The following is a 17,323-nucleotide window of genomic DNA, read 5'->3' on the forward strand; positions in this document are numbered from 1 at the left end:
AGAATCATTCACATATGATATTACTGAGAACTTCCAGATCCAGTTTGTCCAGAGTTGGTGTTCCATCTAATCACTTCATCAGTGAGTCACAAGCATGACTCCTTTCATCAGATTTCCTTGTCTGTTTCACTTACAGGTTTTATTTTACCTGGCATAAGTCACTTCTGAAGCTAAGTTTTCATACCTTTAGGAAGTTTTGTGCCTGCCTAAGATACCAATATTATAAGTTTCATGGATAATAACTAACATGTCTGTGACCTAGCTTCTGCTCTTACCATGAATCATAATTTTAGTATTATCTGTGTTAGTAATGTTTTCATAACAATTTCATTTTTAGCAAATCTCACTTTGTGTGCTTTTTTGTTTTTTACTTAAAGGAAAGAACGCTTGGTGTATGTGGGTATCAGTATTGAAAACATCATTCCTCCACAAGTAAGTTTCTGGTTTATAGTATTTTTAAAGAGGAGACTGCCAAAATTGTTCTAAAGTTTAACTCACCTTATGTAATATGAGTGGTTTTAAATATATAGTATACCTGTTTTATTAAAAATGAAAATTCAGCACCTTAAAGAAATCACCCGGGGCTTCCCTGGTGGCGCAGTGGTTGAGAGTCCGCCTGCCGAAGCAGGGGACGCGGGTTCGTGCCCCGGTCCGGGAAGATCCCACATGCTGCGGAGCGGCTGGGCCCGTGAGCCATGGCCGCTGAGCCTGCGCGTCTGGAGCCTGTGCTCCGCAACGGGAGAGGCCACAACAGTGAGAGGCCCGCATACCGCAAAAAAAAAAAAGCCACCCATTTCCCTCATGATTAAAATTATGTGTATGCAGATAGCCCCCAAATGTAATATCACATCCAAACCAAGTTTAAAGCTCACCCCACGGAGTTTATGTTCTATTTTTTTTTTTTGTACCCTAAATTGGGTAATTCGTTTTTAGCTTCTTTATGTGCTGTTTATGTGAAGAGACTAAAAAATAGTTCAGGGAGATTTGGTTTTTAATTCCCTGCTTTGGGGGTTATCAGAAACTTCAATTTGTGTTCTTACAGTTCAGTTTCTTTGAAGGGATACCATTGTTTTGCAGTTATTAATCTAATTTATAATTGAGAAAGCTATCTCATGAGTGAAAGTATATGTAACATGATATTCATTTGAAATGAAGAAATTTTCTTAGTTTCATATGCAGTTTCATTCAGGCTTAATTAAATCACACACTGAAATAAACTGTCTTGGTTAGTTATTTTTCTGGAGCAGCATGCCCCTTTCTTCTTCTAAACCCATTATTTCATTTATTCAGCATATCTTTTGATTTATGTGTGTTAAGTTTCATTATCAGTGGATAGACTTCATCATGATTGTTTTAAAAGAGGTAATTATAAACTCACAGAAGCATAAGTTTAATACAGAAGTGTTTTCATCCTTTGATCACCAATATTCTTTTTAATCTCTGTACTTAGTGTTGCCATGTTTATTCAGTTTTATGGGAATCACTTCACTTTTTTTAAACGTTTCACATGTGCTGCCTAGATGGACATTAGGAAGCTATTAATTCCAAGGAACTTTGTTCTGTTGTGAGTAATAACCTATATACTTATTATCATATTTTTAAACCAGGAGCCAGATTTTTCTGAAGATCATGAAGAAAAGAAAAAAGATTCCAAAAAATCCAAAGCAAACTTGCTTGAAAGGAGGTCAACAAGAACACGGAAATGTATAAGTTATAGGTATGAAATCTGTGAGAATGAAGGAGTGGAAAATGTTTTTGAAACAACCTGACTCCAAAGTATATGCTTTTCCCATTACAGTGACAGTGATGATTAGAAATTGTATATATATTTCTTACTTACCGTCTTTAGAATCATAGAATTTTAGAGCAGCCAACATCATCTTTTCCAAATGTAATTTGCTCATGTTATCCTCTTCTGTTTAACATACTTTGTCCAATTTCTGTAGCTCTGGGGATAAGAACCGATGCCTTTAACAAGGCCCACAGGCACTGCATAGCCTGCCCTGCACTTAACCTTTCAGCTCCACCTCATCCACGTTTTTCCTTACTATCTCAGGTTAGCCACACTGTCTTCTTTCGGTCCCTTTGTGTAGACTGTTTACTCTGCCTTGAATTTCCCTCCTGTTTTTTTTACCTTGTTAACAATCCTCTCTTAATCAAACCCCTGTATTATATGCCCTCATAGCAACCAGTTTGTTTTCTTGAAAGTACTTCTATATTTGTAACAATCGTGATTTTAATTTTTTGATTAATATTGCTCTCCCGCACTATACTGTTAACATGAAGGTAAGTACCATGTCAGTGTTATGCATCCCTCTGTTCTTTACAGCTAGCATAGTGCTCCAACAGTGCCTATTGAGAGACTCAATAAATATAGTCTGGTTTACCATCTGCCACCAGAAATATCAGAGAGAGATTTTTCCATAGTCACTCTGTTAGTGGCTAAACCTAGACTAAAACCTTATCTTCTAATTGTTTGTTCATCTAGTGTTCTTTCCACAAAACCACCCTGTCTCACTCAAATAATAAATAAATGATATTTTAATTATTTTAGACCATTGTTAGACAACACCAAAGCAGTCTTTTAACTTGAATAACTGGAGATGGAAAACAGAGTTGATTTTATAGAACTTTGAGCTTGTTTCCTGTTTATAAACTTTTGTCAGTGATCATGAAAGAGTTCCCCTTGTGTAGTTTCTGTTGTTATTGTTAAAACTTTATTTTGGGCTGGCCGAAAAGTTTGTTTGGGTTTTTCCATAAACTGTTATAAATAAAATAAAATGCAGTAGGATCAGTAAGAGTAAAATCCTTAATATTTAGGGGAATGGTGTCCATCTTATTCCTTAAAAAAAAAAAACTTTGAAAAAGTACCGTTTTTTAATAAAATCATTAAAACTAGTGAAGTCAAAACCTACTAATGGAAAGTGCAAGTGTTAAAGTCAGTTCTACTAAAACACAACAAATGCATTCCTAAAAATTGCCATTGTGTGCAAAATTGCACAAAAACTATAGGGATTATGGGAAATATGGAGTTAGGGCCACACACTCAAAAACTTCATTAGTGACACATTAAAAAAAAAAGGTAACAATGGGAGTACCATTTGACACATCTTAAGTGGTTAAGAAATAACAAATACTACAATAAATATGACATTTTATGTTGAAAAAAGACCTGAAGCTTGTCTGTGGAAGTGACTGTGAGGCGAGTTGCAGTTTGTAAATTATTGTGTAGTGGTAGAAGGAGAGTTATTTGAAATCAGCCAGAAAGTTATATACCAGATGCAGATGGCTATAGCTTATAACACATATGATGAGCTTGGGTAGCTGGTAAATATTTGTAAGGTGTGTGCACGTGTTTGTTTTGTGTATTCCTACACAGCTGGTGCAGTTTTCTACATTTACCTAGTGTTTCTCACAAGGAAAATTACATATAAGCAAGTATGAAACACATGTTATGCTTGAATTATTTCCTAATATATCAGTTAAATTGGAACAGATTTACATTATCAGAACAAGCATCATAGGGGGACTGTACTGTCTTTCAATCCTGATGTAATTGTGGTTTTTAATGGGAGAAGAAATTTATTAGCATTTCATCTTGGGTATATACCCAGAAGTGGGATTGCTGGATCATATGGTAGTTCTGTTTTTGTTTTTTTTTGAGGAACCGCCATGCTTTTTTCCATGGCAGCTGCACCATTTTCCATTCCCACCAACAGTGTACAGGGTTTCTGGGTTCTCCGTGTCCTTGCCAACACTTGTCGGCTTTTGTTTTTTTCATGGTGGCCATCCTGGCAGATGTGAGGTGATGTCTCATGATTTTGCTTTGCATTTCCTTGATGGTTGGTGATGTTGAGCATCTTTTCATGTGCTTGTTGGGCATTTGTATGTCTCTTCTCAATTTTTCTTTTTTCCTTCTGCTTCTTAGTAATTTTTTTTTCTTTTTCTTTTTCTTTTTTTTTTTTTGCGGTACACGGGCCTCTCACTGTTCTGGCCTCTCCCGTTGCGGAGCACGAGCTCCGGACGCGCAGGCTCAGCGGCCATGGCTTACGGGCCCAGCCGCTCCGCGGCATGTGGGATCTTCCCGGACCAGGGCATGAACCCGTGTCCCCTGCGTCGGCAGGCGTACTCTCAACCACTGCGCCACCAGGGAAGCCCCTAATTTTTTTTTTTAAGTTTTATTCGTCATATTTAAGCTCTAATAAATACACCTAGAATTTACTTTGTACATGGGGTGCAATGGGACTGTTGTGAGGATAAAATCTAAAGCACTTAATATATGAACACAGAAAAAAAACCCTCCCCCCCAAAAAAATTTCATCACCACTATCATTTAATAATTGTTTATCAGATTCTTATAGCTCCTAACAGAGGATGATGTCAAAGTTGACTGGAAGGAGCATTGGATTGGGGGCCAGAAGACTTCAGATTATAGCCCTCACCACGCCACTAGTTAGCCATGTATCTTTGAGTGGTTGGTCCATTTCCCTGGGTCTTGGTTGACATACCTATGATGGTAAACTAACCCAGATGATCCCTTCAGCTTAAAATTATATAACAGTAATATAAACTATGTTTTTTAGCATAATATGTATTGTGTGACTCATTTATTTATACCCTGCCTAGTTCCCAAAAGGAGGTAAGGAAGATACATATTCTTATGTAAGGAGCAACTTTTTAAGTATACACCAAACAGAAAAAATAGTGAAAAGGATATTTGATTATATAAAATTAAGAAAGACTCAGACAAAAAGCATTTACAAAAGAAAATGTTTGCTTGCAAAGAAATTTTGTAAAGGAGTTAAAGTTCAAAAGGAATGGCTTATGAGTTTTTAAAATAACAGTGAGTATATAGGTTTTTTCATAGTGGAAATAGTTTTTCCACATGGTATCTGCAAAGACTGTTGCATACTTCAGACATTAACATTTCTGAAGTCAAGGATAAAAAGCCATTTTTGTTAGGAAATCAGTTCCTTAAGAAAAATTAAGTTTCCATGTATTTTGAAGACTAGAACTAGACAGCATGATTTGTGTTTGTTTGTTTATTTGGGAGGGAGACTGACTGGGGATGGGATGGGCACATATTTGTAATGATAGCAGGACAAAATGTCAGTTTTCCTGTCTCAAAACTTGAAAAAATAAGCAAAGGTTGAAGGGGAAATACACTTTGGGGACTTCCCTGGTGGTCCAGTGGTTTAGACTCAGCACTTCCACTGCAGGGGGCATTGGTTTGATCCCTGGTTGGGGAACTAAGATCCCGCATGCCACGGCATGGCACAAAAAAAGGGGGGTGAGGAATACACTTTGGATAGAAATAATTGCAACATATGACAAAGATGTTAAAACCTTTAATACATAAAAAGCTCTTACAGATCTGTAAGGAAAGATGAATATACTGGCTAATAAAATGGGGAAAGGACACTAACCAGTACTTGGAAATGAAAAAGTAAAAATGACCAGTAAACATGAAAATAATATTGGCTTTCCTGGGTATTCAAATTAAAATTAAGGAACAAAATAATTTTGTTTTTCCATATTAGCAAAAAAATCTTAACGGTAAAATTCACTTCATGGTTGTATTTTAAATTGCTACAATGCTTGAAGAACAATTTGTATGCCCTTTAAGCCAACAATTTTATTTGTAGCAAGAATACCAGGAACAAACCTATAATCCAGCAAAATCTCATAGTGAAACCAAGGGGCATCTCACCAAACAAAAGAAGAGTTATGAAAAGATACTGAGGAATGGTAGAGTTTAGATGAAATTTAAATGAAGAATAAGACTCAAAGCAAAGCAGGACTGTGAAAGGGTCAGTATCATATGTGGACGGCATGGTAGACACAGGGTCCTATTTACTTGAAAACAATGAAGATGGAGTGTGGAGTGTTGTAACGTCCAACCCCTTATCCAAACTCTGAATCTGGGATGTAAATCAAGGCTGCTTATTTGTGTTAAAAGTGACTTAGATCCTCTAGGCAGGGGTGGGTGTTTCATTCTTACTGCTATAATTTCCTTTGTCCGAGGGTTCTGATGGTCTCTGAATTTAGAAAACAGAGTGTCTCAATAAGAAAGTAGTAGTGGCTCAAAGAAATAGATTGTTATGGCACTTTACAGCTGCATCTTGTCCTTCGGAGAAATCCTGTTGTCCATTAACTTTATATCTGGCTGTATCTGAATCTGTTATTCTAGCCTGATGAATAGATGCACAGATTTTTTACTTTCTCAGAATTCATCTTAAGGAAAAGCTAAGCTATATCTATAAGGATGTTTTTCATAGCATTGTTTATAATCATGAAAAAATTGGGGGCTTCCCTGGTGGCGCAGTGGTTGAGAGTCCGCCTGCCGATGCAGGGGACACGGGTTCGTGCCCTGGTCCGGGAGGATCCCACGTGCCGCGGAGCGGCTGGGCCCGTGAGCCATGGCCGCTGAGCCTGTGCGTCCAGAGCCTGTGCTCCGCAACGGGAGAGGCCACAACAGTGAGAGGCCCGCGTACTGCAAAAAAAAAAAAAAAAAAATTGGAAGTAAACTGTTGCACTTAAAAATATGTAGAAGAAGAGTTCTTAACCTGAAACTTGTGAATCCTCTGAAATTATATGTAAAATGTTATGTTTGTGTAGGTATATATATTTTCCTAGAGAGGAAATCTATAGCTGTAATGAGTTTCTCAACTCAAAAGGCAAAATATTTGGCTATCAGTCATTGTTCTTTTTTTAAGGATTTTTGATTTTATTCTTTTTTTCTTTTTGGCTGCGTTGGGTCTTCGTTGCAGTGTGCGGGCTTCTCATTGCGGTGGCTTCTCTTGTTGCGGAGCACGGGCTCTAGGCTCGTGGGCTTCAGTAGTTGTGGCACACGGGCTCAGTAGTTGAGGCTTGTGGGCTCTAGAGCACAGGCTCAGTAGTTGTGGCACATGGCTTAGTTGCTCTGCAGCACATGGGATCTTCCTGGACCAGGGATCAAACCCGTGTCCCCTGCGTTGGCAGGCGGATTCTTAACCACTGGGCCACCACAGAAGTCCCTGGCTATTGGTCTTAACTCTGTTGTTAATCACTGTGTAACTTTAATCCAATGCTGTCCAATTTACTGTGGTTATGGAAATGTTCTGTTACTTTGCTGTCCAGTATGGAAATTGGTAGCCATATGTCACTGCTGAGCACTTGAAATATGGCTAGTGAGGAACAGCATTTTTTATTTTAATTATTTTAAATATAAATAGCCACATGTGGCTAGTAATTACCATATTTAGAATGATCTTCAAGTCACTTTATCTTTTGGTCACCTCAGTTCTAAAGTGAAAGGAGTTTTGTATGTGAATAAATCTTAGGAATCATCTAGTCTTGTTTTTTTTGCTTTAAGTTGGAGGAAATAGGCCTTGTGAGAAAAAGTATGTTTACCTAGTTTTAAAATTCTGACCATCTGTATATGAATTTCAGTAATAATAATAATAATAATAATAATATTATCTTTAATAACAACAGTAGTATACTCCTCACATTTAGTATTATTTCTGGAACACGAATTTTGTTCAGTTTACCTTGTCATATGATTTGTATAATCGGGTTGGCAAACTATGGCCTGTGGGCCAATCCAGCTCACTGCCAGTTTGTGTATAGCATGTGACCTAGGAGTGGTTTTTACATTTATAAATGGTTGAAAAAAGAACCAGAAGGATAAAATTATTTGAAAATTACATGAAATTCAAATCACAGTGTCTATAAATAAAGTTATATTGGAACACAGCTACTTTTCATTCACTTATATTGTCTGTGGCTGATTTTGCACTACAATGGCAGAGTTGAGTAGTTACAACAGAGATTGTACAGTCTACAAAGCCCATTACAAAAATATTTGTTGCTGTCTGGTATAGATGATCTTTGAAAATGAAAAACAACTTAGAATTAGATACTGATTTACAAAACTCTGTTTTACCAAAGAAATTGAGGTTAACAGGACTGAGGTGGTCTAATCCAAGTCCCACAGCCCCAAAGTAGCGGAGAGCAGTTTCACATTCAGCCCTTTTTCACTTCAGAGGCAATTTTCCTAACCCATATGCCAGGACAGGCTGTAATGTGATTGTTGTATGTATTTTAGATTTGATGAGTTTGACGAAGCAATTGATGAAGCTATAGAAGATGATATTAAAGAGGCTGATGGAGGAGGTATGTGTTTATCATTCTCTCTTTTTCATCTAACTCGGCCAATATGTTAACTAAAATGCCCTGATTAGAAGCATTGAGCAAGCATATTTTCTTATTCTCCTCAGTTTGTATCACAATCACTACTGATGTTAACTGTCTGAGATTCAAAATAATCTCTGGACACGGTGTCAGTGTATAGACTCAGAGCTTCTAATTATTTTAAAAGTAGTATTATTTTGTAATCTGATATGAAACATAAATGTTCCTCCCTAGGTTAAATGTTCTTCCCTAGATTAAAAAATTTTCTTCTGCTTCCAAACAGAAACTTTGCTCTTGTCTTTCCATTTTTAGATCACTACTGCTACAAAGTCACAAAAATTATGGATAATCAGAATCTAAATGATTGCTTTCAGTTAAAAATCAATTTATTAATTTCATAGTCTTTAATGGGTGACATTAAAATAGAAGAATTTGAAGATAATTTAATTAAAGAGCTTTGTAGGAAATCACCAGCGCTCCAGTGTTATTATGAAAGCTCTAGAAAGGATTAATAATAAGTAGGCTGTTTGTAGTAAAACTGAAGAAGTCACTAGCTTTTCCAGACATGTGTGCCTTATTTACATCTTTGCTGCTGAATTCTCACTTTCTCTGCCCTGCAAACACAGTTTTAAAAAAAATTTTTTTTAATGGATTGGCCTCTTTCTAAAGCCACGTCCAAAAGACAGCTTTCAAGAAGAGGTTCTTTTTTTTTTTTTTTTTTAATTTATTTTTTTACTTTTTGCTTTGTTGGGTCTTCATTCCTGTGCGAGGGCTTTCTCTAGTTGTGGCGAGCGGGGGCCACTCTTCATTGCGGTGCACGGGCCTCTCACTATTGCGGATTCTCTTGTTGCGGAGCACAGGCTCAGTAGTTGTGGCTCACGGGCCTAGTTGCTCTGCGGCATGTGGGATCTTCCCAGACCAGGGCTCGAACCCGCGTCCCCTGCATTAGCAGACAGATTCTCAACCACTGCACCACCAGGTAAGCCCCAAGAAGAGATTCTTGAGTGACTGCTGATAGGTATGAGGTTTCTTTTGGGGGTGATAAAAATGCTCTGGAATTAGTGGTGATGGTTGCACAACTTTGTGACTATTCTGAAAACCTATGAATTATACACTTAAAAAGGGTGAATATTATGGTACATGAATCATATCAAAATTTTTGAAGAAGCAAGTTCTCTACATAGTAAACTTCTATTTAGTAGGATAAACAAAAGAGAGCTCTGTCAGCTAAAGTTGTGAGAAAATTGCATATCTGTAGGAAGAAAATAAAGAAATGAAAATCTGCTAAGGACAATCTGTAGATATTAAAGGGAAGCTTTTAATAAACATATAGTTGTCTCTCTCTCTCCCTCCCTCTCTTCCCCTCACCTGCCCTACACCCTTCCCCCTGGACTCAGGAGTTGGCCGAGGAAAAGATATCTCCACTATCACAGGCCACCGTGGAAAAGATATCTCTACTATTTTGGATGAAGAAAGAAAAGAAAATAAACGACCCCAGAGGGCAGCTACTGCTCGCCGGAAGAAACGCCGGCGACTAAATGATCTGGACAGTGACAGCAACCTGGATGAAGAAGAGAGTGAGGATGAATTCAAGATCAGTGATGGGTGCGTGGTCTGTCAGTAGATCCCATTCTCTAGGTCCAGGCTTGAACAGGCCTACCAGATAAGCTTGGCCCTGCTCTGATGGAGCTTTTGTTCTTCATGCACATAGACAATCTGTTTTCAGGATACTTTAAACAAATTCAGCAATGCTGATTTTGGTTCTTTCTAGATTAGAACGAAGTTTCACGGTTTGTTTGTTTTTTGGGGGGGCCCCACACGATGCAACATGTGGGATCTTAGTTCCCCAACTAGGGATCAAACCCGTGCCCCCTGCATTGGGTGTGCAGAGTCTTAACCACTGGACCAGGGAAGGGAAGTCCCTATGCTTGTTGGTTTAATATCAACATTGTATTTAAATTTCATGAACAGCTGTTAGCATTCATTTGTGGTGTACCTCTGTGCCACCTTCTGCCACCATTACCATGAGGGGTTCCCAGTCAAATGTGAGAAATGGACAGGTATGAATATTTAGAAACTATTCTCTGGTGACCCATAGGGGTTTGGGTTGGGGCAAGTAATTCAGTATGGAAGATCAGGAAAGGCTTCCCTGCAGAACAGGTATGGAAAGAATACCAGAGTTTCTCCTCTCATATTGTTTAGTGGAGGAAACAAACATATAAACCACAAAAAAGTCATTCTGCATGATTGCTACTAAAACATAAGTCAGGGTACAGAGAAGGGCCAGATCAATCCAGGGAGGTCAAGGAAAGCCTCAGAGTAGAAATAAAGCTTTATCTGAAATGTGAAGAATGAATTGGGCAGATTGATGAATTTGAGATTAGAAGCAGTGAAGGAAAGAAAGTATTCTAAGCAGAGAAATCCTGTCCAGGGCAGCCAGGCATAAAACGTCATAGAATATTTAGGAAACTCCTGGTGTGTCAGGATAAGAATTGAGGAAGCAGCAGAAAGTGCCCTGCTGGAAATGTGGCCAAGACATAAAAAGGAACCAGATGATGGAGTATTTTGTTTGTCATGCATAAGAATTTGGACTCTTTCCTGAAGATGAAAACCCACTGAATGGTTTTAAATACCAGACTAATATGAGGTTTATGTTTTAGAAAGATTCATCCTGGCATTCGTTCGGAGGATTTACTGAGGGGAAATGAGTGTAGAGATTAAAGAGACTTTGAGGAATTGCTGTAGTAGTTTAGATGGGATATGGGAGCCTGAACTGAGAAGAGGTATCAGGTTTGAGATATTATCTTTATGAGATAGACTTGGGAGGAATTAGTCATTGATTAGATGTGAGAAATGAAAAGGGAGAAAGAAATTAGGATAAATACCATGTTTCTGCTTTGAATTACTGGATGGGTGACAGTACCAAATACCAGGCTAGGGAACAGAAGAGAGGAGTAGGTTAGGAAATAATGAGTTCACTTTTGGGCATGTTGAATTTGAGGTATGTGGAGGACTTCCCAAGAGGCCAAAGCAATTTACGTACAAAAATCAGCATCAATTCATGTTCATAACTCCTTCTAAAAAAAGGAGAGGGGGCAAAACATCTCTTCATTTTATGAACAGGGAAACTGATACAATTAACTGGATATTTTACATTAAACGTTGCCTAATAATTCACTGGACTTGTTAGAATTTGAACTCAGAACTCAAAAACGGGTTCACGGTTTTAAGTGTACCATCATAATTCATTTGCTTTCTCTTGGACAGATCTCAAGATGAGTTTGTAGTATCTGATGAGAACCCAGATGAAAGTGAAGAAGACCCACCATCTAATGATGATAGTGACACTGATTTCTGTAGCCGAAGACTAAGGCGACATCCCTCCCGGCCAATGAGGCAAAGCAGGCGTTTGCGGAGAAAGACTCCAAAGAAAAAGTACTCCGATGATGATGAAGAGGAGGAATCTGAGGAGAATAGTAGAGACTCTGGTAAAAATAATTTGTATCCACATCTCACCAAGTCAGTACATTCTTATGACTTCTGGAATTAAGATTTCTTAAAATAAAATTCCATTCAATTGTAATATAAGCTTTCTGATGAAACTTGAGTTCTATTCTTATGATTCACCACTAATTAAATCTTTCACATAAAGCACATCTGAGAAGATAGATACAGATGGATATGTTAACTTCATGCCAGACTCATTTAGGATTGTGATGAATCCTTTTGGTGCCAAGTGTTTCCATGCCTAGACTTTACCTTCATAGTGTTTCTTGGGAATCATTCTTAATAATCTGAGAACATTTTTCTCAGATGTCTCGCTATTAGAGAAAGATCACCAATTATCTCTAACATTTAGATCAGGATCGGTGATTATGATTGTTAGTTTTTACAAATTATCAGTGGTTGATGTTATTATAGCTTATGCTTATCTCTATTAACTAAATAAATGAGAGGCACAGCAGGTAGAGGAACAGATAGGAGTGCTTTATGGGATTGGCAGATAGGCAGCTGTCGTCTTACTGAGGAAGTGCCACAGACAGGAGTATTATATCCCCAACTTGGGCCAGGCTTGTGGAGTTTTACATAACTACAGTACAATATCAGAATCAGGAATTTTATTGATAAAATACTATTATCTAATCAACAGTATACATTCAAATTTTATCAGGTGTGCCAATATTTTCCTTTATATAAACATCTTTTCCTGGTCAAGTATATAGTTCAGGATTACATATTGCATTTATTCATGTCTCTTTAGTCTCCTTTAATCTGTAATATTCCTCAAACTTTGTTGACTGTAGCATTTTTGAAAAATACACACTAGTTATTTTGTAAAACATACCTCATTTGGGTTTTTGTATCCTTGTGATTAGATTCTAGTTATACATTTTTGGCAAGAATATCACAGAGTTAATGTATGTCCTCCAGGTCTATTATTTTCCCTTTGTAATTAATAAATAATTCATAGGAAGATATTTTGAGACTGTAAATGTCCTGTTCCTTATCAGATGTTTCACCCACTAGCTTTAGCATTTATTCATGAGTTTTCTAACTCCTTCCTTCCTTTTATATTTAATACTTGGTGTTCTGTAAGGAAGAGCTTTCTCTTCTCCCCTATATATTTATTTCTTTGTATCAGTGTGGACTTAAAGATTCTTATTTCAGTCGGTGGATATGATATGTTACCATCACTATTTTGACACACTTTGCCCTAGATTTGGCCAGTGGGGACCCCTTTAATCTGTTGGCTAGCTGTTTTGAAATATTTGAAATCCATTAGAAAACAAAGCTAGATATGATGATTCAGTGGAATTTGTTAGCATTCCTGAAAAACTGCTCTGACACAATGCCATAGTGTGACTGGTTTATTGATCAGAGGTGACATGACAAGAATAGTGCTATTTAGCAGTGCTTTGAAAGTTAAAGTAGTCCCATGAGCTGTATTTAGCAGATTTTAATTCCTCATGGAAAAAAGGCAAAAATATAACTCCAGTTCTGTACTTATTTGAAACAGGCTCATCAGTTTTTTGTGGTTAGAAAGTTTAATTAACCTCTGCAGTACATTGTGAAGCTATGACTGTAGCCATACAGCTACACATATAGGAAGAGCAGATTATCATGAGGCAAAATAGTAACTATCCACCAAGAAGAGCAGTTGTGGCAGCCATGCAGCTCACTGGGTAGCTCTAGGTTGTGTGAGATAAGGATTATGTAAAGTTGTTTTTGTTTTGTTTTGTTTTGTTTTTTTTGGCCGCACCACAGGATCTCAGTGCCCTCACCAGGGATTGAACCCAGGCCCTTGGCAGTGAGACTGCGGAGTCCTAACCACTGGACCGCCAGGGAATTCCCTGTAAAACATTTTTTAATCTTGAGGATTGACTGCTAATAGGATACATTTGTGAGGTTTGGCATTAAAGCCCCCCCAGATGTACTCATATTATTAAGAAGAAAATGAGAGACATGAAAGTTACTGTTCATTTAAAAGTTATGACTGAACTCTGCCTAATAGCTTTATATTTTTATAACCTAAGCTAACTACTTTTCTATTTAGTGGAATTAAAATTTGTACTTGATGGGACTTCCCTGCTGGTCCAGTGGTTAAGACTCTGCACTTCCAATGCAGGAGTCCCAGGTTCAATCCCTGGGCAGAGAATTAAGATCCCACGTGCTGCATGGCACGGCCAGAAATAAATTTTAAAAAAAAAAAGTGTGCTTGATTTCTTTTTCCTTTCTCTTTTTTTTTTTTTTTTTTTTTTTTTTTTACCAGAAAGTGATTTTAGTGATGGTTTTAGTGATGATTTTGTAGAAACTCGGCGAAGGCGGTCAAGGAGGAACCAGAAAAGACAAATTAACTACAAAGAAGATTCAGAAAGTGATGGTTCCCAGAAGAGTTTACGACGTGGTAAAGAGATCAGACGAGTTCACAAGCGTAGGCTTTCCAGCTCAGAGAGTGAAGGTAAGGAATAGCTCTCCAGTTTACAGAAGTTTGGACAAGGCAGCAGTACAAATTATAAAGTGAACTCAGGACGATGATTCTGTACCATTTCTTAGAAATTTAATATAACCCGTAATATCTTTGAGACAAAACCCATTATTTTATGCCTGGTCAACTTATAGTTTAAATAACTGATACTTGATAAGATACTAACTTTTAAGGTCTTCATTGTAATAATTAAATTCTTCATTGAAACTAGAAGAGTATCAGAAAATTGTGATCTGAACAAGATTTCTTCTGCTCCCTTATTATTTATGGCCCTCATTTTGAAATAACCTCCTATGTCCTGAATACCTGAACAGTTCCAAACCAAGGGTGCCTACTGTCTCTCTCCACCATGACAGTGAGCTTTAGTTGGTAAACTTTTACTTCTCAATAGCTTTAGCTGTGCCCCATACCAGAAGTACAGGAAAAGATCTAAAATATGAACTTGTGATATCCATTTAGTCTTTGTAGTTATTCCAGAGTTCTTCCCAAGTTCATTTTAAATGAGTCTAACCCTTACCTTCCCCCATTTCTTTTTTATATATTTAATTCTCCATTGTTTACGGTCTGTTTTGAAGATTATTTGCTTTCATAGATCCTTGTCATTTAAGTTTGAGCCCAAGCCAGGAGAGCAAGGGAAAAAAATGTTTGGATATGGGAGACTAAAGAAGGGAGGTAAACATCTGGGTGAATGTATATTTATCTTCATGTGTCATTAAAGACAGATATAAATTCATTAATTCAACTATTAAAAATAAATACTTACTGAACTAGTCACTGTCCTCGGCACTGGGATTAGAAGAATGAAGAGAATAACCAAAAACATATAACTCTGTCATGTAACTCTTACTTTAGTTGGGGGAAGAGAAACAATAAACATGATAAATAAGCAGAATATATGATATATTAGGTGGAGATAAATGCTCCACCTAATATAGAGAAAAGTAAAGGAGAAAAAGAGCGTAGGTGAAATTGCAGATAGGGTACCAAAGGAATGCCTCACTTAGAAGACAACATTTGAGTAAAGACCTGAAAAAAATGTTGATACCCACATGTGATTAGTGGGTACCATATTAGATAGTACAGTAGACCATTGTATAGACTTTGGAATTTATTCTGTGTGAAATGAGAAATAATTGGAGGATTTTGAGCAGAGGAGTGATATGATCTGGCTTACATTTTAATTTGCTATGGTATCTGTGTTATGAGTACATTGAAGGGGACAGGGAGGAAATCTAGGAATCTAGTTGGGAGGCCATTGAAATAGGCCAGGTGATGATGATGGTGGGTGAGACTAGAGCAGTAGCAGTAAAGGGGTGACAAGCAGTCAAATTATGGATATACTTTGAAAGTAGACCCATAGGATTTACTACTGGGTTAGATGGGAGAAAGAAAGGAATCACGGATGACTGAGTGATTGGAAGAATAGAATTGCCAATAACTAAGATGGTGGAGACCAGAATGGTGCTGGTTTGAGGAAGAAGTTTAGGAGCTTGGTTCTGCCTATTTAGAAATCCAGGCATAGATGTTGAGCAGGCAGTTTGATACATGAGTCTGGAACCTATGGAATTGGTTGCCTAAAACAAATGTGAGAGTCATTGGCATATGGATGGTATGCAAAGCAATGAGACCAGGTGAGTCAAGTATAAACAAGAGAAGACGTTTAAGGACCACCAAGGACATTGAATAACATGGAATGAGAGCGCAGTATTTCAGATGTCCTGAATTGGGTGCTTAGTTTCTTTCCTTACCGGTATGTTTACATGACTCCCTAATTTGAGGGCTAGTGGGAAGGAGTTGCTTAGTTTGTGACCAGCCTATCTTCATTTAATTTAAGGACTCTGCTCTTTCCTAAAATCACGGGCAAAGTATACTGTGAATCACATTGGGCATTGTTGTGGGACTGAGAGGAGAAATAAGGCCAGTTATTGAAGGGAAATAGTTATGTACAAGCAAGTCTGAAAGCAGGACATGGGATGAATATGGGGAGGAAAAGGAGAATTACTTAAATCTGTTAAAGGAGAATTACTTAACTCTGTTAATGGTTAACTGTGCCAGTGGCTTAAATGTGCTGTTTATTCTAGAGAGCTATATATCCAAGAACTCTGAAGATGATGAGCTAGCTAAAGAATCAAAGCGGTCAGTTCGAAAGCGGGGTCGAAGCACAGATGAGTATTCAGAAGCAGATGAGGAGGAAGAGGAAGGTAAACCATCCCGAAAACGGCTACACCGGATCGAGACAGACGAAGAGGAGAGTTGTGACAATGCTCACGGAGATGCAGATCAGCCTGCCCATGACAGCCAGCCCAGGGTCCTGCCCTCAGAACAAGAGAGCACCAAAAAGCCCTATCGGATAGACAGTGATGAGGAAGAGGACTTTGAAAATGTAGGCAAGGTGGGGAGCCCTTTGGACTATAGCTTAGTGGACTTACCTTCCACCAATGGACAGAGTCCTGGCAAAGCCATTGAGAACTTGATTGGCAAGCCAACTGAGAAGCCTCAGGCCCCCAAGGACAACAGCACAACCAGTGCAAGCCTGGCCCCCAATGGGACAAGTGGTGGGCAGGAGGTAGGGGCACCAGAAGAGGAGGAAGATGAGCTTTTGAGAGTGACTGACCTTGTTGATTATGTCTGTAACAGTGAACAGTTATAAGACTTTTTTTCCATTTTTGTGCTAATTTATTCCACGGTAGCTCTCACACCAGCGGGCCAGTTATTAAAAGCTGTTTTATTTTTCCTAGAAAACTCCACTACAGAATGACATTTTAGAAGAAAAATTTCAACAGACCTTGAAGTCTTTCTGTGAAGTGACCAGTTTTGAACTTTGAAGATAAATAATTGCTGTAAATTCCTTTTGATTTTCTTTTTCCAAGTTCATGGTCCTTGGTAATTTCAGTCGTGGGAAAAAAATCTTATTGTAACAACAAAGATTTGTATATTTTTGACTTTATATTTCCTGAGCTCTCCTGACTTTGTGAAAAGGGTGGATAAGAATGCATTCCGAATCTGTGAGGGCCCAAAAACAGAATTAGGGGTGGGAGAAAGCACTTGTGCTTTAGCTTTTTCATATTAAATATATATTATATTTAAACGTTCATGGCATAGATGATGATTAACAAACTGCTTAAAAGTTCAAGTCTGTATTATTGCAGTTTGAGAATTGTA

General features: G+C 37.9%; 1 protein-coding gene and 1 non-coding gene across 2 annotated transcripts in view; both read left to right on the plus strand.

Moving 5' to 3' along the window:
* RSF1 (remodeling and spacing factor 1) overlaps window positions 1-17,108 on the plus strand; it is a 165,161-nt gene extending 148,053 nt beyond the window's left edge. Inside the window, 7 exon segments of the mRNA XM_007455302.1 lie at window positions 378-432; window positions 1,608-1,717; window positions 8,090-8,157; window positions 9,573-9,780; window positions 11,443-11,663; window positions 13,946-14,134; window positions 16,243-17,108. Of these exon segments, the coding sequence (XP_007455364.1) occupies window positions 378-432; window positions 1,608-1,717; window positions 8,090-8,157; window positions 9,573-9,780; window positions 11,443-11,663; window positions 13,946-14,134; window positions 16,243-16,811 (1,420 nt within the window). The 3' untranslated portion in view covers window positions 16,812-17,108.
* Window positions 13,759-13,831, plus strand: TRNAG-UCC (transfer RNA glycine (anticodon UCC)). The gene has a single exon. It is a non-coding gene; the product is annotated as a tRNA-Gly (tRNA).
* Window positions 17,109-17,323: the final 215 nt, after the last annotated feature.

Source organism: Lipotes vexillifer, unplaced genomic scaffold (assembly GCF_000442215.2).
Source record: "Lipotes vexillifer unplaced genomic scaffold, Lipotes_vexillifer_v1.1 scaffold276, whole genome shotgun sequence".
NCBI classification, from domain to species: domain Eukaryota; kingdom Metazoa; phylum Chordata; class Mammalia; order Artiodactyla; family Lipotidae; genus Lipotes; species Lipotes vexillifer.